General features: G+C 50.4%; 1 protein-coding gene across 2 annotated transcripts in view; it reads left to right on the top strand.

The window, feature by feature from the left end:
* The window catches only part of Sipa1l2 (signal induced proliferation associated 1 like 2), a 183,020-nt gene that overhangs the window by 115,610 nt on the left and 42,631 nt on the right, over positions 1–24,779 (top strand). For both annotated transcript variants that reach the window (XM_045149331.1, XM_045149330.1), the window contains exons 3-9: positions 125–258; positions 2,115–2,303; positions 6,446–6,620; positions 9,120–9,223; positions 12,321–12,478; positions 14,704–15,280; positions 19,469–19,743. In XM_045149331.1, coding sequence (XP_045005266.1) covers positions 125–258; positions 2,115–2,303; positions 6,446–6,620; positions 9,120–9,223; positions 12,321–12,478; positions 14,704–15,280; positions 19,469–19,743 — 1,612 coding nt within the window. The remainder of the gene's footprint in view (positions 1–124; positions 259–2,114; positions 2,304–6,445; positions 6,621–9,119; positions 9,224–12,320; positions 12,479–14,703; positions 15,281–19,468; positions 19,744–24,779) is intronic.

Here is a 24,779-nt window from a genome sequence, read left to right as displayed (position 1 = left end):
TTGCCCAAACGTGTTGGGAGATTGTGGTATATGAGCCTGGTGTGCTTCTCCAGAGATGTTGACACAAACTAACCTGCCCATGCCTTCTCTCTTCCCCTGCTGCCTCTGCTCTCTGGCATCACAGAACACCAAAACTACTTTGGACTGGATGAAAACCTTGGCCCTGTGGCCGTCAGCATCCGGAGGGAGAAGGTGGAGGACCCCAAAGAGAAAGAAGGATCCCAGTTCAACTACAGGGTGGCCTTCAGGACGAGCGAGGTAACGTGCTGTGCTGATGAACTGTCCCGGGCAGAGTCCAAGCCACCTGCCGCATCGCGGCTTTAATTCGTCTTAGGAAAGGCAGTGAGTCTGGGGAGGATTGCTCACTGGGTAAAGCACTTGCTATACAAGCTTGAGGACCAGAGTTCGGATCCCCAGCAGCCATGTGAATGCTGAGTAGGCACGATGGCCTGCCTGTAATCCCAGCACTTGGGAGGTAGCGTCCCTGGGGAAGCTGGCTGGCTAGAGTAGCTAAATGAGGGAGCCCCGGGTTCAAAACCTTGCCTCAATAAGCAGTCATTGAGGAAGACACCAGTGCCCATCTTTGGCCTCCACCTGTGCCCACACTGCAGGTGTGTGCATGCACACACACGTGCACACCACTCACACCAAAAAAAAAAAAAAGACTTGAATTTACAAATTTTAACTTCAGTTATGCAACACTTCAGGAAGTTGAAGAGGTCACACAATTTTCGGTGAAAAAATTTGCAAGCATGTCAAGGGAGTTAAGTGGCAGTGGCTTACATGCTAGAAAGGATGGCGTGATGAAGGTGGAAGGTTCTGGAGTCTGAGACATGAAGACAGACGCTAGCTACCCAGTTCACGTCAGACTTCAAAGCTGGGATGCAGAAGGTGAGGTGTCCTGCAGTGGGGGAGCCTTCCGCTGAGCCTGGCTCACAGAGAGGGTCGCGCTGTGTACCCAGCCCACATCACACAGAGGCGCAGCTGTTCCTGGCTGGCCTCACTTGGCGTGAAAAGTGAGCTGGTTCCAGGCCTGGAATAGCCCAGCAGCTGAACAGTGTCAGTGCTGGCTGCTTAAGGAATTAAATCCATCAGCAATCCTGGTTTTGCTCCCTTCACCACCACCACCACCACCCCCCCCCCCGCCCACAGTCAGAACAGTATATACTTGGCAGGTATTACACGATGTGGCAGCCGACCCCTCCCAGTGAAAAGAGCCTTTTCCTGAGTCCTTCAGTCTGTACAGACACAGTGACCCTGTCTGTTTCCCCTAGGCTGAATGCTAGGTGTGTTCATGAGCTAAGTGCTTCCTTTAGAGTGACCTGCCAGAGAACAGAGACCTAGAAAGTAGCCGCTCGCTGCACGTGGCGAAGGCTTTAAACGGTCATTATGTTGTACTAATTGAGGAAAGCCAGTAGTTCATCACTTCTGTCATGTAGTCACCTCTCTGGGTCAGTGGTCGTCATAGTAGGTGTTCTGGTCTCAGTAGATGGTTCTGTCAGCCCGCGTCGTGCGCATGTCAGGTGTCCCTGTGACCATGCAGCTCCCAAAGTCGGGGTTGTGGGATCAGAGACTAGAACCAGATCCCGTGTCCACAGGCTTTGGCTTCCTGTCTTCCTGCCAGCTCTGAGACGCACACTTAGGCCAGTGACTTCAGCCTCCCAAGGACATAGCATAGACCATGCGATCATAGTTGCCCATCTCTTCCCTGATTCACTGGTCCCAAGGTGTCATCAGTCACTCACATTCAGCCCCAGGAATGTTCAAGATAAGAAAGAGGGTGACAGAGAGGAAACAATATAGGTAAATAGGGAGACCCTCAAAGAGGAAGGGTGGATGCTGGGGGACCCAGGAGGTCCTGCAGTTGAGCCTCAATGCTCTTCCCAAGGGGTTCAGAGCTGTGAGGCTGTGTCAGGGTTTTAGCATTGCTCCTCTCTGCTTCCCCTGTTCTGGGCACACATCTGATTATCTCAGCCCACCTAGTGTCTCTGGCGTTCCTGCGATAAAAGGAAGAACGTTTCCTCCACGTTTTCAGATACAGCACCTCACTCCTTTCTTCCCCGCTCAGGAGCCAAGTAGGCAGCCATACTAATCAATGTCACGTTTGGCCACAGCTCACGACCCTGAGAGGAGCGATCCTGGAAGACGCGGTCCCCTCCACAGCCCGGCACGGCACCGCCCGGGGCCTGCCCCTCAAGGAGGTCCTGGAGTACGTGATCCCTGAGCTGAGCATCTCGTGCCTGCGCCAGGCCTCCAGCTCTCCCAAGGTCCCCGAGCAGCTGCTAAAGCTTGACGAGCAAGGGGTACGTACGGAGTAGGGGCCGCCTGCGAACTTGTGTCCACATGTCCCAGTCTGGCAGTTTCCATCTTTCTTTTCCGTCGGTCACTGTGTGTGTGTGTGTGTGTGTGTGTGTGTGTGTGTGTGTGTGTCTGCCTGTACACATGTGTGCACATGTGGGTTGAAGCCAGAAGTCAAATGTTGGAAGTCTTCCTCAGTGGCTCTGCACTTTTATCTTTTGAGTCAGCGCCTCTCACTGAACCTGGAGTTCATGGATTTAGCTAGACTAGCTGGCCAGTAAGCTCCAGGGAGTTTCCTGTCTCTGCCCCTCCAGTGTGGGTATTACAGGCATGGGCCACCACACCTGGATTTTGCAGGTGAAGGTCCATTGTCCCCTAACCCCATCAGCTCTGTTTCATGGGCACTCTCGTCCATCTGGGCCCCCATGGAAGCTGCAGTCCTCTGGCCAAGAGACTCTCCACACAGGGAAGCGCCACTGGGCATGTTGTGAGCCGGGCAGGTCAGAAGCTGTGCCTGACGCTTGCAGGCATTAGGGAACACCTGCCTGTTTCCAGTGCGATGTCGAGGAGCCAGTTTGAAGGCTCAGGACGCTTCTCGTCGTTTGTCTTCAGGCTTCATGATGCTGGTCTTGTGTTGTGATGGAGTTCACAGCTGAGCAGAAGCTGACATTTCAACTCCTGCAACTCTCCATGTGGCACAGGAGCCCAGTATCACTAAAGAGGCTATTTGTTTTCATCCTAACACAGATCTGAGGCATTTTAACGTCCTGCAGTTCACCACCACTGGCTGGTGTCTGAGAGCCTACACCAGGCAGCGCTGTTTTTGTTTATTTTCCTGATAGTATATCTGCCTCCTTGACACAGGGGTGGCGATGGAACGTTAGTGCTGGAAAAGCTTTTAGTCATGATACAAAGGAACAAGTAGTTCAGCTATTTTATGTGTTGTGACACCTGCCACGGTTTCTGCTTTCTCGGGGTCTATAACTTGCCTGGCCCACAGAGATGGCCATGGGGCATCTCTGCTTCATTCAGAACACAGCTGGGTGCAGAGTCTCTAGCTTTCTCATTCCGTTCTCGGAACCTGGTAGGGTTTTCCAAGCAAGAAGCTCCCACACAGTGGCGAACTGAAAGGGAGGCAGGTAGGAAGTGGGGCCTTAAGGGTTCTGTTACTCAGTGTATACGCTTTCAAGTGCCATCCATCACTTTTCCTTTTTCAAGAAAACTATCCTGGGCTGGAGAGATGGCTTAGCGGTTAAGCGCTCGCCTGTGAAGCCTAAGGACCCCGGTTCGAGGCTCGGTTCCCCAGGTCCCACGTTAGCCAGATGCACAAGGGGGCGCACGCGTCTGGAGTTCGTTTGCAGAGGCTGGAAGCCCTGGCGCGCCCATTCTCTCTCTCTCCCTCTATCTGTCTTTCTCTCTGTGTCTGTTGCTCTCAAATAAATAAATAAAATATTAAAAAAAAAAAAAGAAAACTATCCTAATTTACACATGAAGTAAGTTCATAGAATTATATAGGTTGGCTATTTTTCCTGTTTTGGGGGGTGTGTGTATCATATGTGTACATGTATTCGTGTGTGCAAGCCAGAGAACAACATTAGATGCTATCCTCAGGAACACTGTTCACATGTGTTTGAAACATGGTGTTTCAGTGTTCTGGAGTTCTCCAATTAGGATGGAGGCTAGCCAGCAAGCTCTAGAGTGTCTCCTGCCTCCACCTCCCTGGAGCTGGGATTGGAGCTGCAGACCACCACACGCAGCATGTCACACGGGTCATGGGGACCGAACTCGGGTCTTCATGCTTGGGCAGCAGACGTCCCCCCCCGTCCCCCCCCCCCCGAGCCATCACCCTAGCCCTTTTAAAAAAGACTGGCCTTTAAAAAAGAAGTTATTTAGATGATTGTAATAGTATCCAAACAGCCAGCAAAGTGGTCAGTCATTTCTTATGGCCAGCTGCCCTCGCCCATGGACTCTTATCCTGGTAGCACAGGCGGATACCAGCTTTGCCAGATACCTCCTGATACGGGCTGCGTGGCTGATCCGTGGAGCCAAGTTTCTGCCCACGCGACCCTAGTTGCTAACACCAGTCTGAAACTTGTTCACAGTGACAAAGCTTCTGGCTTCAGTGCTGCAGCAGCCATGATTGATCCAACCCCAGGGGAAGGGATGGGGGCCGGGGGCTCTCCCTGGGTGCATGTGTCCAGCTCAGCACTGAAGCCCCAGGAGAGTTTGAAGAGCGAGTGTTGTTGGCAACAGTGCCTGGGGACTGTTCCTGTCCCTCCAGGACTGTGGACTGGCTGTAGTTCTCCTGCCTCCATACACATGTGCACAGGTGTGCGCGTGCGCCCCTCCTGCACACACACACACACACACACACACACACACACACACACACAAGAAGGAAAAAGAAATCTTCTAACAGCAAGGGAGATGGCACAACAGCATGACGTCACAGATGCAGAGTGGGTGTGTGGGGCAGTGCAGTACTAACTCAAACCCCAGCAGCCACTCCTGTCACCACATCTGTGTGGTAATTGCCAGTCCCAAGTGTCCCCGTGTCCCCGGTGCCCTACAGATCCTGAAACAGCCCCTGGGATGCTCAGGACTGGTTGCTGTTTGTAATGAAAGAAGACATCTTTACTGTATTTTTGGAAGTTTTCTGTTCTTGACCCTAGTAAAGTAGTAATGGAATAAAGTACCTGGAATTCAGTCGTGATGGCACACCATCTTGCAGGCACAGTTAAGGCCATTCTCACGGAGCAGTGAGGAAGCCCATGTCTGATGGAGCCCAGGCCCCATGGCCCCCATACACCCTGGCATCTGTCAACAGAGACCGCTGGTTCTGTCAGGGTGTGAGCAGGTGACAGTACCTTGTATAGCCTCCAGACACCCATCAAAGGGACAGAGCCATTTCTGCAGCCTGTGAGGTCATGGGGGCTGGGGACCGCGCCCTCTCGCGGAGTGTGTTGTCCTCCGTAATGAGTGGCTGCTCCAGGGAACGAGTGTCATTCTGCCTTACTTCACTGCGGTAGTCAGCCATGTATTTTGATCAAAGGCCGAGTTTTACCCCTTGGTAATAAAAACGAACACATTATGCGTGGATGTCTCCAGGGGTGGGGGATGTCTCCTAATCTGTCAGTCTTTCCGGCTTAGTTGCTGGTGGTAGGATTAAGGGCTCTGACTGCGTGAGTGAGAAGTGGTTCTCTGGGGAAGGGATCTGGTTTCTTGCTGGCTTCAGGGAAAGTCGTGGCTTCCAGTCCGACATCACTGGCTTAGGTAGCGCTCCGGCAGGGATCTTCAGTTGCTGCTGAAATTCTTTCTGATGTGTCATTAATCATTAGCAATGTTTTCTTTACAAGATAGCAAAATTTTGAGAAATGACTGTAATCATATAACCCAACTTTACCTTTATGGAAGCAAAACATTTTTCTATTTATACACATGTATCATAATTTCCACTGGGATTCTTCCCTTACCAGACCTTAATTTGATTGGATTTTCCCCTTACAGTCTTCCATATTTTCATGGACATTCAAATAAATTTCAGAAGAAAAAGGCACTAGAACCATAGAGGGGAATCTTTTTAAAGTTCATGGCTTTTTCTTCATCCCAGCTTGGAAGACAATTCTAATTATCGTATGTACTATGTAAGATTCAATATTTACATTAAATTTTTTTAAATTTATTTTTCAAGAGAGAGTGAGAATGGGCACACCAGGGCCTTCAGCCACTTCGTATGAACTCTAGACACATGAGCCACCTTGTGCATCTGGCTTATGTGGTTACTGGGGAATTGAACCAAGGTCCTTTGGCTTTGCAGGCAAGTGCCTTAACCGGTAAGCCATCTCTGCAGCCCCCATTTATTTACATTTTTAGTAAATGTTTGGATAGAACTCCCTATTCTTTTGGCAACCTGGCACATCCTACATGGCCATACATGGGATTTCATAGGGTTTTGACTCTTCTCTGGCTGTTTGGAATTTCCTGGGACTGATGTTTGCTTGTGATATTTTGTACAGTGAATTGTTGCTTAGTTTTCTGATGTGCTTTTCAGAGCATAGAGTTCCAAGCTGCCATAGTTTTCGTGTTGCTGGACATGAGCATGCGTGGTATTCTCAGCCAAGTAAGATGCATTTTTCACCCACTGCAGCTGAGCTTTCAACATAAGATTGGGATCCTGTACTGCAAAGCCGGCCAGAGCACAGAGGAGGAAATGTACAACAACGAGACGGCGGGGCCGGCCTTCGAAGAGTTCCTGGACCTCCTGGGCCAGAGAGTGCGGCTGAAAGGCTTCAGCAAATACCGAGCCCAGCTGGACAATAAGAGTACGTGTGTGCGCGCGCGCGTTAGTTCAAGTCTCCTGAGGTCAGTGAAGGAAGTGGTTGTGTCGCACTATGAACTTCCTGCCAGTAGCACAAAAGCTCAGGGTTTCTTCATGAGACACGCAGCGATTTCCCCTCCTCAGTGTGTCTGAGGACCTTCCAGTATTCCCTTCCTCTTCACCAGCTGTCCTGTTCTGTGACAGCCTAGTTCCAGCACACTGAGGACAGGTACTGCTTCCTTCCTTCTGAAGGGACACTGTGGTCCCTGCATGTGGCTGGCTTTGTCTCCAGGTTGGTAGTGTTAACTGTAGACTTCCTCCTCACTGGGAGTGGCGACGTGACAAGCTATGCACCCTGTTCTTTCTAGAACCTAAGTCCCTTTGAGTCGGACGCGGGGCAGTTCTCAGGTGCCAGGGTGTGCAGACCAGTCCCGCGTTTTTAGTTAGGTGCTCATATTCCGCCTGGCCCTTATAAGGACAATAGAGTTTTATCTTTACTTAGTTGGTCCCAGCACCTAGTCACCACAAAGGGTAGTTTTAATATTTTTAGGAAATTTTCATCTTCCATCAAGTAATTAGTTCCTGCTCTTTTAATGACAAGAAGTGATGAGCAGATTCCAAAGCAGAAGGGTTCGAGAGCGCATGTGGCCCAGCCCAGGGGAAACGGAGAAGCGGGGCAGTGGTGTGGCCCAGGACGGGACTGCTGGCCCCGGGTTCCTCGCCTTCTGTTCTCCTGAGTTTTCCAGCTTCCCCCAGCATCTAGCCAACTTGGGTCCATTGTTGATGCTGTCTAGAAGGGGCGGTGCTTACAGTCCGTTCCATTTTTGGGGTTCTGTTTTTGAGTTGGCATCAGCTTTGCTTCCTATAACAAGGGGATTTCTGGTTGTGCTTGGCTCTGAGCGTGAGTGCAAGCCGTGGGTTGACAGGTTGTCTCCGATAACCCACAGGCACTTCATTTTTGGTGCTCTACAAGGCACGCAGATGTCTGACGTGGCTGTACAATGCATGCAATATTTAAGAACCTTCCTTCTAAAATTCAGTGGAACAGAGTTCTAGTTTTAGCTGTATCCGCCCATGGGATATGGGTCACAGCTGAGCCTCGAGGTCATCACAAGGAGAGTTGAAGATGTGGATGGGGATTTTGGGGTTTCCCATCAAGCTCTGAAGGTTGGCTTCTCCCATGAGCGCAGGATGAGTAAAGGCGTGGCCAGAGGGAATAATCATGAAGATTCTCTTTTCTAGCAGAGCCCAGTCCTGGCCACAGGCAGGAGTGACCCTACTGCTCGGTGGCACCTCTTTTTGAGTAGAAATGTTTTGCAGTGCACCCCTGTGCAAGCCTTTCTAGCTCCCCTCCCCCACAGCCAACTGGTGCTTGAGATACAAACTTCAGAATGGAGACTGTTGGAAAGCTATCTTTTAAGCCAGGCCCATTACCCTAGCTACTTGAGAGGCTGAGGCAAGGAGGGTCCCGACTTCAAGGCCTGTCTCAGCAATCTCGTAAGAACTTGTCTAAAAATAGAAGAAATAAAAGGCTGCGTGTTTAGCTCAGGAGGTAGAGTACGTGCTCAGCGTATGCAAGGTCTTGAGTTCAAAATCCAGGGTCAACAAAAAGAAAAGTCACCTTATAGTATTGCTCAAAATAGACAAATCTGGTAACATTGGAATAATGTTGCTGCCATCGTCATTGCATTTCCCTGCTCTTAAATCATATTGTTCCCCCTGGTTTTGTTTGTGTGTTTGTGTGTGGGCACGTGTTTGTGTGGGCGCGCGTGCACATGTGGACATTTGCATGTGAAGACCAAAGGCCATCGTTGGGTATCTTCCTCAGTCACTATGCACCTTTATTTATTTATTTATTTATTTATTTATTTATTTATTTATTTATTTATTTTTGAGACAGGATCTCACACAGAATCTAGAACTCGCAGAATCCACCAAACTAGCTAGCCAGCAGGGCCCAGGGATCCCAGTCCTGGTGCATTCCACCACACCCAGCTTTTTATGTGGGTGTTGGGCAGGCGAAGAATAAAAAATGATATACTTCAGGGAAGGAAATCTTTTTCAGTAACTTTTGCTCCTCTTTGCATACTGAGTAAATCGTGTTTCACTTTCCTGTGTTCTGGAAGCCCCAGTGCTCCAAAATCAGTAGGAATTAACTGTAAATGCCCACACAGGGTGCAGCCTGGCTGCCTGCCCTCGGCCACGCTCTTCGGATAGGCGCCTCTTGCACGTGCCTTTCTGCTGTGTGCACCCAGAGGGCCCTCCTGCTCCCTGGGCTTCCGTAAGTCCACGGTGCTGGAAAACACGCACACAGTAGAAGGCACGTGTGGGGAGCGGAGACCCCCAAGCCCAGCCCCGGGCGAGAGCTCGTGCCCAAGCCTGCTTGTTCACAGCGTGGTGTGTGCTGACAACCCTCTCTCCCCACTGTGCAAGACCCCCCAGGTGCTGGGGCCCCGATTCTCTGCTTGCCTAACTCGCACTTGCAATGGGTCTTTGTTTTCAGCGGATTCCACAGGAACTCACTCCCTCTACACCACGTATAAAGACTACGAGCTCATGTTCCACGTGTCCACCCTGCTCCCGTACATGCCCAGCAACAGACAGCAGGTAAGTGCTCCGGCCTCACACCGCCACTCCATGTCCACTGTGTGCATTGGAAAAGGACAGCCGTGTTGAACAGGCGGGCGTCTGCATGAGGGTAAACGAGCTGTTTAAAGACAACGTCACTTGCAGTTGTAGCTGGTGCTGTGTCACTGTGGCCCTCTTCGGTTCTCGTTGTCGTAAGGGCTGCATTGTTTAAGCCCCTTTTAGGTGGGGGTGGCGCTCCGCCGTGCATTCCGCTGTGACTGGCGGTTACTCACCGAGACCCGAGAACCTTTGAAAACTTGAATGCACACAGCGTAAAATCATTTATGGAACTTCTAGGCATAATGGGAGATACAAGGTTTTTCCGGGCACGTAAGTGATGACAGACAGTGCCATATCTGCTTAGGAGGCCTTAGCTTGTCATAGAGGCTGTCTGTACCTGGGTTACGGAGGGTCCCTGCGGTGGGAAGCTCTGCTCCCAACTGGTTTAGAATCTGAGCTCTGCCAGCGTGAAAGAGGAAGACTGGGTTTCAGAAAAGGCCCTTGGAGGAAAGTTTGTCATTTGCTAGGATGTGATTTAGGGATGTGTTTGTGTTGGGACTGGAACCCAGGGTTAACGCACATTTTGTTTTCATGTTTGGGAAATTCAGATTCCCAACGCCAGCCACCTGCTCCCTGCTTGGCTGTAATACTTTGAAGCACGCAGACCACAGAAGGTGGCTTGATAGTTTCTGGTCCAGTGAATGAAACCTAGTTGTTACAGAGAATTTTCTCATCTTGTAAACACTTGCGAAACCTATGAATTAAGTCAAAGAAACGAGCTACCTCCCTTCCGTCCCTACCCCCACCCCCCACAAGTGCATTGAGGTATAGCTGGGAGGCGCCCTCGGGCCCCAGGCTTCTCACACTGCTTCTCTCTCCTCCTCTCCCCTCAGCCCCCATGTCCCCTCCCTGCCTTCCCTGACCAGCCTCCTGTCCTTTTCTCTCCCCTCCCTTCGCCCTCCTCAGTCCCCTTCCATCTCCCTCTCCTCTACCCCCTCTGCCCTCACCTCCCCTCAGCAAACAGAAAGCTGAAGGAGAGCAGCAGACTGATTAAAGCTTTGTTAGGATTGTGGGAAGTGCCATGCCAAGGTGTGGGGCAGTGGGATCCGAAGCCAGAGAGCAAGAACACAGAGACGTGTTCCCTTTATGAGTGTCTGGGGACAGGGATGTGTCTGGATTTCATGAGAGAAGTCACCTAGGCAATGGAGGAAAGAGTGGGAGATAAGAAGTCTTTAAGGAAGAGGGGCTGTTCTGCACTGCTCTTTCATAGGACCCAAGGTCATAACCCTGACAATAGCGGGCTGGCTGCTGCTTTCCTGACTGGCCCTGGCCTTGGGGAGCAGGGGCCTCTTAAAGTGATCACATCTATTTTCTTATCCCAAAGATCTGTTATGTAAAGGTGATAAAGAAAGTTGGTTCACCAAGAAACGTACCAGTAACTTTGGAAATTACCTGTACCTAACACTAGATAAACTTTAGCTGATCTCAGGTGTCACCTGCGTGCTGAGTCTGTAGCTGAGTGACGCCCCCCCCCCGTGATTTTGCCACGCGTGTTCCAAATCTATCATGTCTTGTGCTGATGAGTCCTATTCCGTTCACCCCATGAATGATGTCTATAACTATGTCATTACCAAGGTCGAAATGTGGGAAGGGCCAGCCAGGGTGGTGACTGCAGTCGGAGGCCACAGGATTCTGCATGTGCGATGGTTGCTTCCTGAATCCTGCCTGTTCCTTCCCTCTTTTCTCCTTAGCACGAGGATATGTGGGGGGCGGGGGGACTTGTCCTCCTTGGATCTGATTTTCATGTGTGCTCTTGTAATAAATCACCCTGAGAGGCCAAGTTCAGAGAGTTCACACCACATTGTAAGAGCTTACACCTGCCTCACAGAGGAACCTTGCTGGGGCTCTGGGGACCATGAGGATCAGAGACCTGCTTGTGGAGTGTCACTGGACTTACTTGTCTGTTTGTCCACTTTTCCCACATCTGTGTCCCTCTATGCTTTCAAGCCATGGTCACTCGGTTGCTTATTTCTAGTCCTAGGGTCAGAGAAAAGCTGCTTACTTCAGGGCAGCCAAGAAGCTCGGGAGGGTTGGGGCAAGGACCTAAGGTACAAACTCCCACATGTGACTGCCGTGACCTGCTCCTCCAGCTAGACCCGCCACCTGCTTTCTACGACTTCATACTATCGCCAACTTATAAACCCATTAGTGGGTTAATCCACTGATTAGGTCAGAGCCCTGGCTATCCACTCACCTTCCAAAAACTCCACTCCCAAGCAGTCCTGCATGGGAGGCCAAGCCTTCCACATGGGAGATTTTGGCAGGTTTGAGAGATCCAAACCACCACAACAGAGACGTTTCTTCCGGTTAGACAGGCCTCACACCAACATTGAGCTCAACTGACCCCATGGGGCATATTCTTCTACGTCAAAAGTAAAGCTGTTTCTAGAATGTTCCTCTCCTCTTAGCAGACGTGCGTTTATAAGATTACAAACAAATTGGTATTTCTGACTACTAATGCAACAGAATCCTGGACTCATTCGTTACTCTGGATTGTATGAAAAGGTCAAGTTTCAGTAGAGTTAGTTTGAATATCTTGCCCACTGAGGAGATGGTCTATTTTTTTGTTGCAGAAATGCATGCTGCTGTGGGAGCAGGGGTCAAAGCTGAGGCCCCGGCACAGCGGCCAAGGGCACATCAGCAGGCCCCTTCCTGGACCACTACTTTAGTTGAAATACTTAAAGAGTTGGAGTTCGTACGTGCTATGTTAGAGATGTCAGAGGAGTTAAGTAAAGATGAGAGAGAATGCGCGGGATTCCAAGTGGAAGGGATAATGGGCTGTGTAGCTCAGGCTCAGCCCTCAGCACCAGACCTGGATTCCATCCCCACCCTCATGCAAAGGGGCACCCACAGACACGCTCCCTGAGCATCTTCTGCGCACTGCCCACTTGGCTTCCTGTGCCAAGCTGAGGAACGCTCACTTCCCAGGAGCAGAGTGCCAGGGGCTTGTTCATGTCCCTGTACTGGTCGGTGTTAAGGAGACATTGTTGTCACTGTATGTGTATTCTTCCCACAGCTTCTGAGGAAGAGGCACATTGGGAACGACATCGTCACCGTTGTCTTCCAGGAGCCAGGGGCACTCCCGTTCACCCCCAAGAACATCCGCTCCCACTTCCAGCATGTCTTCGTCATAGTGAAAGTGCACAACCCGTGCACAGAAAACGTGTGCTACAGGTGAGCCGTGTGCCCGGCCCCTGTCCCTTTGTCTGCATTCCCTCCCCCTTTGTCTTAGTAAAAGTGCAGAATCCACGTGTGGAAAACATGTGCTACAGGTGAGCCATGTCCCCAGTCCCTGTCCTCATAGATCACTTCCTCCACTTTGGCTTCCAGATCTTCCAGCTTCCTCTCCCCTCCGCACACCTCCCTCCAGGAGCCCAGGGCACCCCAAGAACATCTGCTCTCACTTCCAGCACATCTTTGTCATAGTGAAAGTGCTCACTTCTTTCCCGCTCTCCCTCCCTCCCTCCTTCCCTCCCTCCCTCCCTCCCTCCCTCCCTCCTTCCCTGGTACTCAGGAACTCAAGGCGGCCCTCCCACCTCAGCCGTCCCCAGTGCTGGTGTCACCATTGTGAGCCACCATCTGGATAATAAGCATGTTTAGTTTTTCTTAGCGCTGGGACTGGAACCCAGAGCCTTGCTCTTCCTGGGCAAGTGCCGATCCGCTGAACTGCAACCCTAGCCAGGCCCCGAACTCTCTGATTTTCTTTCCCACTCAGCTATTTCCTGTCAGGAATCATTGCCCTCTCCTACTTGAGAAGGCAAATGCCTGGCATTCAGAGGGTGGAGCACACATTTCGCCTGAGCAGCTGAGCCCTGCTCTGCTGCAAAACACAGCTGACAGCAGGTGGTGTGGCTGGTCAAGTCCTGGACACTCCCACACTGCGCTGCTGAGACCAGGAGGCCGCATTTTCCTTGGTAACTGCAGAGGCCTGCGTATGCCATGCATGGTGCCCTGAGGCTGGCCTGGCCTGCTTTGTCTTTGCCCCGTCTGGAACTTGATTTGAGGAGATGGCTCAGGTGAATGACCACTCCACTGTATGTTGGTAAGAACACACCTGCCACCCAAGTTTGCCTCCAGCCCTAGCACTTGCCCTGGGTGTTGAGGGCATTCAATTTTCTTACCCTTCAATCTCTTGTCTTAAATTGAGGATTTCACACCTTCTTCAAAATGTGGTTACCCAGAGTGAGTGAATGAAACAGAGCTGATACCTGTGAAAGTTCCCGCCCGCCATCTGGGCCTCTCTTCTCCTTGGTCTTTGTAATTTTTTTTTTTTTTTTTTTTTGAGGCAAGCCCAACAGACTTTGTTTTTTAATGAGGGGAGAGGGAGAATTGGCACACTAGGGCCTCCAGCTACTGTAATTGAATTCCATAATTGTGTGCCACCTTGTGTGCACGTGTGGCCTTGTGCATGTGTCGCCTTCTGTGTCTGACTTACATGGGATCTGGGGGTCAAACATGGGTTCGCAAGCAAGCATCTTAACCACTAAGCCATCTTTCCAGGCCCTCCTTCGTGTTCAAAGGCAGCTATCGCTAACTGAGCTGCCTGTGTCCCTGGCCACCCCACCAATGGCATAGTCCTTATGGCCCACGTAGGAGGAAAGACAGCAAAGCCTGCTCTGAAGGCAAGAAGACGCCAGTCTGCACATAGGACATTGGCAGTATGCCCCCGATCAATGCCTAGCCTATGAAAAGAATGCTCTGAAATCACTAGTTCCTGCCTAGCTCATTAATTGTCACAAGTCTGTAGCACAGAATCTACTGCACTCCATCTAGAATCAGCCATGAGGGACACAGTTTCCTCCCTTAGTGACGTCTAACCTCAAGGCTAGAACACTGGCCTTAGTGCTCAGAACTGTGTGCAGAAAAGAATGTATCAGTTCATGTTCTATATAAGCAGTGTGCATAAAAGAGAAATATAGGTTCACTAAATCTGATACTTACCGATGAGAATTTTTAAGTGAAAGTTAGTAGTCTTCCTCAAGCATTTGGGGGTGCTCCATCAACTCGTTGATCATCTTAAAATTAGAAGACTAAGAACCTACAAAATAAGTGTGCTAAGGACTGGAGAGAGAGCTCAGTTAGTAAAGTGGTTACCTCATGAGTATGAGGACCAAGGTTCACTCCTCAGTGCCCACACAAGTGCCAGGAGTGGTGGTACATGCCTATAACCACAGCAGTGGTGAGGTGGAGACAGGATCGCTGGAGCTTGCTGGTGAGTTTCAGGCCAGTGAGAGACCCTCTTTCAAAGGAGAAGGATGGTACTCTTGAGACTGCCTGTATTCTGGTCTGTACACACTCATACCCCCATGATAGGTAGTGAGGGGGCCTGTCACATTTCAGACAGGAAGGAGCAGGAAGCCACAGCTCACCTTGATTCATTCTCCTTTCTTCCTTCTCAGTGTTGGAGTTTCCAGGTCAAAGGACGTGCCACCCTTCGGCCCCCCAATTCCCAAAGGCGTAACTTTTCCAAAGTCAGCCGTATTCCGGGACTTCCTTTTAGCCAAAGTAATCAATGCAGAAAATGCAGCCCATAAATCAGAAAAATTCCGCGCCATGGCCACTCGAACAAGGCAAGAGTACTTGAAGGACCTAGCTGAGAACTTCGTCACGACTGCCACAGTGGATCCCTCTGCGAAATTCAGCTTCATCACCTTGGGTGCAAAGAAGAAGGAACGAGTGAAACCCAGGAAGGACGCCCACCTGTTCAGCATCGGGGCCATCATGTGGCACGTGGTGGCACGGGACTTTGGCCAGTCAGCAGACATTGAGTGTCTTCTTGGGATTTCCAATGAGTTCATCATGTTAATCGAGAAGGCGTCCAAGAACGTTGTGTTTAACTGTTCCTGCAGGGATGTGATTGGGTGGACGTCTGGATTAATGAGCATCAAGGTCTTCTACGAGAGAGGGGAATGTATATTGCTGTCCTCTGTGGATCGGTGCACAGAAGACATTCGCGAAATCGTGCAGCGGCTCGTGGTAAGTAGTCAGCTTGTGTCTCTGGCCGTCTCAGGCTTCCATCCAGGTTCCCAGCAGGTTACAGTAGGAACTCCTCCTGTGCTGTGGTGCTGGGGTGGTCCGATCAACAGATAAGTAACATATCCATGTGTGTATATATACCTAATCTCCTGGCATGTGTGTGGTGCCTGTGCATGTACACACATGTGGAGACCAGAGGTCTATATCAGGCATCATCTTCAGTCACTCTCCACCTTTAATTTTTGCTTGTTTTTTTGGTATGGTGTTTTTGTTTGTTTGTTTTGATTTGTTTTTTTAAGGTAGGATCTCGCTGTAGCCCAGGCTGACCTGGAATTCACTATGGAGTCTCAGGGTGGCCTCGAACTCATGGCGAGTCTCCTACCGCTGCCTCCCGAGTGCGCCACCACCTTAGTTTTTTTTTTTTTTTAATATTTTATTTATTTATTTGAGAGCAACAGAGACAGAGAGAAAGACAGATAGAGGGAGAGAGAGAGAATGGGCGCGCCAGGGCTTCCAGCCTCTGCAAACGAACTCCAGATGCGTGCACCCCCTTGTGCTAACGTGGGACCTGGGGAATTCAGCCTCGAACCAGGGTCCTTAGGCTTCACAGGCGAGCGCTTAACCACTAAGCCATCTCTCCAGCCCACCACCTTAGTTTTTGAGACAAGATCTCTCACTGCACCTGGAGCTAGCCAGCAAGCCCTAGGGGCCCTGCTGTTTCTGCTCCCCAGCACCGGGCTTCCCTGTGCACATCACCACCGCAGGCTTTCAGGTGGGCACTGGGGGTCCCAACCCAGGTCCTTGTACTTGCACAAAACGTGCTTTTCCCACCGAGCCATCCCCCCGCCTCTCCCCCAGCTTCATAGTTGACGCCGAACTCTGGAGAGGTGCCGCGCACAGGTGGAGGAGAGGAGTAGCGGAGGCACGGGTGACCGAGAGGCTGAGCCAGGCCAGCCTCAGGGAACATCAGGCCCGTTTCCGTGGTATTTGAAGGAGAGGCAGAATTGTCTGGGTGTTGTGTCCGTGTGACCAGCGTGACATGCTGTGACAGAATCGCAGTGACAAAGCTCTCTTTCCTGGTCTCTGCGTGTTTGTGTGGGACATAGTTAATTTCATACTGTACTCTGCAGAGTGCGTTATTAATCGTCCAGCCACTGTCCCTGAAGGGTGTTTGACACAATTAGCTATTAAGTCATAAAAACCTAAAAAAGGAAAAGACATAAAAAGAGACTTTTTTTAAAAGACATTTTTAAGTGGGGGGCCTGATACGTAACCCAGGTTCCCTTTATCTCACAATAAAGCCTGGGATGGTCTCACACTCGCCATTCCCCTGCCTCATCCTCCCAAGTTCTAGGACTGTAGGCACGTGCCACCATACCCACGGTGTGACTTTTAATTCAGATACCTACATTGTGCCCGTGGCATGTAACATTCCCACGTCCCCTCCCAGTGTCAGCAAAGCACGGTCGAGGTTGTCGTTTGAGCACCTGCCGCCGGGCACGAGGACTAAATCAGGCGGTTCCCGGTTTTACTGCTCGGGTAGCACGAGGTCAGGCTCTGGCCATGAAACATCTCACGGAAGAGGCGGCGGAAAGAATGTAAGAGCCAAAGGAAGGGCAGGACTCCTTACAACGTGCTCCTCCAGACACAAAATGGCCTGGATATCCATGACCTGGCAGTGCCTGACACTACCTACACAAGAGCCTCATAATAGGAGGAAAAGATGATGACATCACATCACATTAAAAGAGAAACTAATGGAGAAAGGGAGGGGATATGATGGAGAGCAGAGTTATGAAGGGGAAGGTGGAGGAGGGGAGGGAAGTACCATAGTTTGTTGTCTGTAAGTATAGAAGTTGTGTATATATATAAAATAACCAAAAAAACATGAGGTGCTCTAGAAATGTTGAGATCTTTGTCCTTCATACTACCAAGATATAGCAAGGAAGAAAGGGTTTAAAAAAAACAAAAGGCCCAAGTGGAGGAGTTGAAAGGCAGAAACCACGGCAGGAAAAGGACTAAGACAAAGGAGGGCTGGGAGATAACCTCACTGGGTAAGTGCTTGTCAAACAAAAGCATGAGGACCTGAGTTCGGGTTCCCTGCTCCCAGGTAGAAAGGTGGCATGTGTCTGTAATGTCACTGGGAAGATGAAGCTAGGAGAATCCCTGGACTAACTGGCTGGCTGGTCTAGCCAAATCAGTGAGCTTTAAGTTCAGTGAGGGTCCTGTCTAAAGAATCAAGGTACAGAGTGATGGAGGAAGACACTTGATGTCCACCCTGGCCTCCACACACCCGCACACACGAGAAGAAATCAAGCCCCATGAGACTCCAGCACAGCCCAGCAGATGCTCTAGAGTCTAATATGTGAAGGTGAATCTCAGACGACAGTTACCCTCATATCTGGAAGAAAGCATGACACCTTTGATATGTCATCTGTGGTCAGTTTGCTTAAGACAAAGTTGAAGAACAGGGCTGTGTGTATTACAAAAGTGCACTTTCCACAGTTTCAAGTGAGTTTGGTCCATACCTCTGAAAACTTGAATTTTTTAGAACTTCACCCCAAACTAGCACTAGCATTCTCTTCCGGCTGAGTACCAAATGCCATGTTTGTCTGGGAAAAGCTGACTGGCAACTTGTTCGCTGTTTGTAACCATGGAAACCCAGGTCTGGGTCTGAAGCTGGGAGCGCCGCAGTCCTCCCCCAGCTGTGCACACACCCACGGGGCTCGTTAAGTGGTATCTGTGCGTTCAGAGCTCGATTCATGGACACGGAGCGTTTATTAAACTGAAACTCCGTGCACTACCCCAGGGCTACAGGGCTAGGAGATGATACCTCCCAGCTTGAAATTTCCCACAAAAAATGATGTCATCGTCCTCAAATGATGCTTAATGAGCCGTGGTCTCCTTTCATGGCTTGTGAGTGGCACCCCGTCAGCGCCTCTGAGGGCTGTGGTGACTCACTCTGCACGGGCAGCGCCAGGGCGGTGATGGCACCCTGCGCTTCAGTGTTCTTCCTGAGGGGCTACATCGACCCCAACTCTTCCAGAAGGGAAGCGGCATCACAACTGCCAGTGACTGCTGTGGCCCACAGCCCCAGGGGCCAGGTGGGAGGAGAAAGTTGGCTGCAGACATAGGTGGCCCTCTGCTGTGCCCCAGGGCCACGGAGCACCGTGCCCCGCACACAGATGGCAGACAGTGAGCCTCCAAACCCTTCCTCCGTTGATCTGAAGTGCCCTCGGCGTCAGGGGAGCTTGGGAGGCCATTCCCAGGAGAGAGGTCTGAAGAGACCATGTGGTGTGGAGAACAGCTGTTTTCTCCAGTCTGACCTCTGCTGAGGCTCTTCCTGAGCATAGGGGCAACCACCAGGGTTCTTAGCAGCACTTGGGGACACATCATTGCTTTTTGTTGTGTTTTTAGGTGGATGGGATTGTCCAGTAGGTTTTCGGTTTTGATAGTGGAGATGTTCAATGGTTTAGAAGTTTCCATGCTGTCCGTGCTACCGTCCGTCTAACAGGATGGGATTTGCGTGCTGAAGAACCAGTCAGCAGGCAGAACTAACAGGCTGAGGCTCAGTGAGAGGCAGGCTGCCTGCAGCAGGAAGCTGATGCTGTAGTCGCCTTGACATTGCTGGAATAAAACACCTAACCAAAAGCAGCTGGTGGGAGGGGAGGCCTTATTTCAGCTTCCAGTCTTGAGGGGAAGTTTCAGCATGGCAGAGAAAGGGTGGCGGGGCAGAGGCTGGGCGTCCCTTCTTGCCAGGGCAGCGGCCAGAAAACAGCCAGACAGAGAGAGAGGGAATGAGCTCAGCTCTGGCAAGGGGGCGGCCGGCCTGTGAGATTCCCAAAGCCCGCCAGGGCGCCAGCCACACATCTCCTGCAGCAAGGCTCCGCTTCCCCAGTTGCCGCCAGCTGGGGACCAGGCCTTGAAAACACACAAGCCTATGGGCCATGTGACTCAAGCCACCGCACTGGGCCTTCGAGGCTGGGCTGTTATTACTTTCTTTGCCAAGGTTAACTGTGGTGAACTCAGAGTTTATATCCTTTTGTGTGACTTGCCTCGTTTGAGGGAAAGACTGACAGGTAGTAGGGAGGAGAGGCTGGTCTAGACCCTGTATGCGTGTCCCGACAAGACCCAATAGCAACCAGGGAGGAAGACCAAGGATGTATCTAACAGCCTCCTTCCCCTCAGATAGTGACGAGAGGCTGCGAGACGGTGGAAATGACCCTGAGGAGGAACGGATTGGGCCAGCTCGGCTTCCACGTGAACTTTGAAGGCATAGTGGCTGATGTGGAGCCCTTTGGCTTTGCCTGGAAGGCCGGCCTTCGCCAGGGGAGCCGGCTCGTGGAAATCTGCAAGGTGGCTGTGGCCACGCTGACCCACGAACAGATGATTGACCTGCTGCGGACGTCTGTGACTGTGAAAGTTGTCATCATCCAGCCCCACGATGATGGCTCTCCACGCAGGTAAAAAAAATGAGCTGCCTGGGCAATGTGCACTATTTCTGGAAGTGGTCCGAGCTATCATGCAGGCTCCTCAGCAAGCATGGCGGTGCCTCTGCACTGTGGTAGCCATGGGCGCTAGAGCGCTGGACTTGGGAGGAGGGCATGATGTTGCAGTGAGGAACATGTTACGAGCAGTGACACCCACTCCATGAATGCTGAGTCACATAGAACAAAGGAACAGCCAGCGGACTCCGTTGGCCACGAGACTTGCGTGTGAGCGGCACAGCCTGCAGACCCTTCCAGACCTCTTGCATAGGGCATCTTTCCGTAACGGGCTCCAGATCCGTGGTGACTGGCAGGACGCTGGGCAGTAGGGCTCTGTCTCGGAAGGACTGCGGGGCCAAACACGGGTCTGACGGCTGTACTGAAGCTTAGCGGTGTTGAGCAGGACCAGAGTGCCATGACCTTCCATGACAACCAGGAAAGGAGGCAGCTGGGCTGGGAAGCTCTGAGCATCACAGGTGGAAGGAAGGGACACGACTGGGGAGAGGAACGGTTCTGTTTGCTCTGATAGAGAATAACCATGGTCAGCATTAAGAAAACACCGGTGAGGACCACAGACTATGGAGGTGGCTGCGGCGCGGAAGAGCTCCTGCTGCCTAAGCGTGAAGCCCCTAGGGCTAGAGACTGCCAGGCTCAACTCTGCAGACCTGGTCAAGAGCAGGGCGGTTGTGGCCATGAATGTTTTTAAGCCCAGTCCAAAGGGAGTGGAGACTAGTCACAGAGACTTGCTGAGGGACAGTTCTGGGTTGGGGTAGGAACCTCACCTCAAGGAAAGAAATCCATGGATAAGCACATGAGGATACGTGGTGTTCTCCTCTGGCCTCTGCTGGCACACGCATGGGGCCTGTGCATTGTCACATACATTTGCCCCACATCACATCTACACAAAGAAAACACCAAACCTTAGGGCTAGGGAAACAACTCAGTGGTAAAAAGCTCTGGCAGTGCAAGCCTGACCACTGAATTTTGAACTACAGAACCCCATAGAGCTAGACTTACGTAGATCCTCTGTCTGTAATCCCAGTGCATCCGTGACAAAGGGGCATCGAATAAGGAGATGCCCAAAGCCTGCATCACCAGGTAATCTGGTGTGCCCTGGGGCAAAACAGAGACTGTGTCTCAAAGCTGAAGACAGTGAGTGACATACCAAGGTTGTCCTCTGACCTCCACACGCACCACACACACACACACACACACACACACACACACACAGGCACACTAAACCAAATGGGAGAGTGCACCCTCTGTAGCCCACAACCCATACCATACTGGGGGACAGAGGTCTGGTATCTTTGGCATAACTCTCTCCATCCAGGGCCAGGTCCTGAGGCAGACTCTAGAGGGATGTGGGAAGCTGAGGTCCAGACCTCGTCTGTGTGATCATGGGGGACTCTCAACTCCCCTTACCATCTGTAAGATGGGGACTTCATGATGTCTACCTTATGGGACTTTTACAAGGTTTAAATAGCATGATGTCTTAAAGCTTTTAAAATCTTCTAGCGTATTTGATGCTTCCACATTGTAGCCTAGGAAAAAAGTAAACTTTATATTCACTTTCATTTTCTTTATGCCCAAAGGGAAGTTTTTACCAAAGCAGCAGGATGATAGTGCCCACCTTTCAAACTCATGACCCAAGGGTGACTGTTTGCCTCCCTTTATCATTCAGACCAGTGCTGCCCAGCGGCAGATTCTGTGGTGACACACTCTGCATCTGTGTTGTGCAGGAAATGGCTGTCACATACTTGAAGCATGGCTGAGTTTTTCATATTAATTAATTTAGATTTAATTAAGTGCACATGGCTCTGGTGGCTGCCCTTGTGGAAAGGTCAGATCTAAACTGGGTCCTTTTAGAAAACACAACGATCTTCTGCCATCTTCGTCTCTTGGCCAGCGTGCTGGGGTTGTACGTTTGTGTGGCATGTGTATGTTTATACACGGGTGGGGACACGTGTCTGCAGGTGGAGGTCAGAACCTGACATCAGGTACCTTCCTCTGTTTCTCTGCTTGCTGTGGTTCGCTCTGTGTTGCTGGGAATAATCCACCCAACCAAAAGCATCTCGTGGGAGGAAAGAACTTATTTTGGCTTCTAGTCTCCCGGGAAAAGACGGTAGAGCAAAGGCTGAAGCTGGCCTCCTGCCTCAGCAAGGGAGTGAGCTTGGCTAGAGAACTGACAGATTGGTGGCTAATAAGCCTCACGATCTGACCCCAGCGACACTCCTTCTCTAGCAGGCCTCCCAAATTGCCCCCAGACAGGGACCAAACATCCAGAACATCCGAGTATATAGGAGACATCTGATGCAGCTCACGACACTCCAGCTTCTTCTTTGAGCTGGTCTCTTGTTGAACTTTGCATTCACCAGCTAGTTAGCAACCCCAGAAACCCCCGTGTCTGCCTCCCCAGTGCCTGGCTTTTACATGGGCGCTGGGGACTCAAACTCAGCACCTCCTCCTGCTTGCCCACTTTATCCTTGAGCCATCTCCGCAGCCCCAAAAGTCTGTTTTTATTAATCACAACATTGGCTCTCAGCCTGTTTGCACTTTGCACACTGGGCAAGTGCTCTACCCTGAGCTAAGGCCTCAGTCTGCCATACGTTGTGTGGCCATGTTTCCTGTACTGGATCAGTACAGTACTGTTTAGAAAGCAAAGAGCTGAAATCTCTCTTTAGGTCTCAGTCTTACATCCCATCCCATCCCATAAAACCCCCAAAGTCTCCTCACCTGATTTGTTCTTTAGAACAAATGAAAAGAAAATGCAGAAGATGGGCTCAGCCATTAAGAGAGTTGCTTAAGTCCGAGGACCTGGGAGGGCCTCGGACAGTCCGAGACAGCTGGAGCCCACTAAAAGCCTGGCCATGGTCTCATGTCCACAACCCCATCCATGGGTGGCAGACAATCGCTGGTGTTTCTGCATTGTGAGAGCCACTCCATCTCAAGGAAGTACATGGTTTAACGACAGAAAAGAGCATCCAGTCTCTGGCTGCCACACATGCGTGACATGCCCATCTGTGCCCACACATGCATATGTGACGCAACACACACACACACACACACACACACACACAAAGAAACAAACTGGTGCACATGTAAAATAAAAATAAAGGTGTAAAACTATTTTACTAAAAGTGAGACTTGAAATACCTACAGGCAAATCTTTTTTTTTTTTTTTTTTTTTTTTTTTGGTTTTTCGAGGTAGGGTTTCACTCTGGACCAGGCTGACCTGGAATTAACTATGTAGTTTCAAGGTGGCCTTGAACTCATGGCGATCCTACTACCTCTACCTCCGAGTGCTGGGATTAAAGGTGTGTGCCACCACTCCCAGCCCTACAGGCAAATCTTTTAGGCCTTCAGAGCTAAGGTATTATGTAAGTGAAACTCCTTTACAATAAATTTGAAGCCACTTCTTTGATGAAAATAGAGATTTACGACTCCTGTGGTGAGAATCAAGTCTTCGGTCTTTCTTACAGGCCAGCTAATTCAGAACTGAGCAAAAATAATACCACGTTCTTCTTTTGGGTTAAAAAAAGAACATCTCTTGCCTATTTTAGTAGGTTTGGTCTACTATAACTCAGTGAGAAATTCTTTAAGTATTCAAAAGAGCTAGTTGAAAATGGTAGCATTCTCATTATGTCTCATGTTTAAAACATATAATTTCAAAGAATAGAATTTCCTAGGAAATAACTGAATGGTTTTTCAGCTAAAACAAACAAAACTATAGCATAAAAGTTCTAGCTATTATCTTTTTTTCTGTAAGAACATGTTTTTCCTCTGTAGAGACCTACTTCTCTACCCAGATCTGCATGTAACTAATCTTTTATTTTTATTGTAATTGAAAGTAGTCAAGGTATTGATTTGGAGGTCTTGCCTTTGTTTCCTAAAGGTCTCCTTAATGTCATTTCTCAAGTACATAGGCTTTTCCTGCCTTGTCACCATGTGTGTCTTTAACTCCCAGAGAGGGACCTGGATTAGCTGAAGGTGATTTGGCAGAAATACCACAGGCCTGGTAGGCACATAGATCTGGTAGGAGGTTCACCACAGGCCCGGTAGGATCACCGCAGGCCTGGTAGGATCACCTCGGGCCTGGTAGGCTCACCGTGGGCCTGGTAGGATCACTGCGGACCTGGTAGGATCACCTCGGGCCTGGTAGGGTCACCTCAGTCCTGGTAGGATCACCGTGGGCCTGGTAGGATCACCACAGGCCTGGTAGGCTCACCACGGGCCTGGTAGGATCACCACAGGCCTGGTAGGATCACCTCAGTCCTGGTAGGATCACACAGGCCTGGTAGGATCATGCAGGCGGAGGTGGAGCACCGCAGGCGTGGTGTGTCTCTGACTGGCGGTCCTACAGGTCACGACGGTTTTCAGTCAGACATGCATCATGCAAAGCTTCCAATTTCCATTTTCTAGTTTTATACAAATCTGACTTTGTAAATTTTTGAAACCATATTTTCACTTTTATTCTGGGTCCTCACCTCAAAGAGGATAAAAGAGAGTTTATTCTTGTGCCAAATATAAATGGCCATGGCCAAAGAACACAGTTCAGGTTACCCCACTTTCCATGTGCCAACGTGTTAACAATTTCATGAAGGGTTTATAGTTCCAGAACAAATATCATAATTCAAAGCACTTTTCAGATACATTGGTGGAAACATCAGGCCTGCAGTTAACAGCAAAGTAGGAAATCTCCTCCACGGCCTTCAGATGCTGTCTGATGACATTCTTAGCCTTTGAGCTGGTGGAAGCTGGAGGTCTGTTCACACATTCCACAAAGCTTGTACCGGATGGTCACCAGGATGTTAGGTCAAACACAGATGTGGGCAGTAACTTGCTGTGAAAGGGATGAAGGTAGCCCAAGGTCATCTGGCTCTGACCCTGCAGCATCCCACCACTCTGTGACCCCAGCTCTGACTCCACCCGACCTTGCTGGAAGTAGATGCAGCACTTGCAGGAACTTTTGTCTGCAGATTCATTCTTCCTTGGGCTGTCTGAGGGCCATG

Source organism: Jaculus jaculus, chromosome 5, assembly GCF_020740685.1.
Source record: "Jaculus jaculus isolate mJacJac1 chromosome 5, mJacJac1.mat.Y.cur, whole genome shotgun sequence".
In the NCBI taxonomy this organism is placed as follows: domain Eukaryota; kingdom Metazoa; phylum Chordata; class Mammalia; order Rodentia; family Dipodidae; genus Jaculus; species Jaculus jaculus.
Note: the sequence above shows the minus strand (reverse complement) of the source record. Positions and strands in the feature narration are given on the sequence as shown.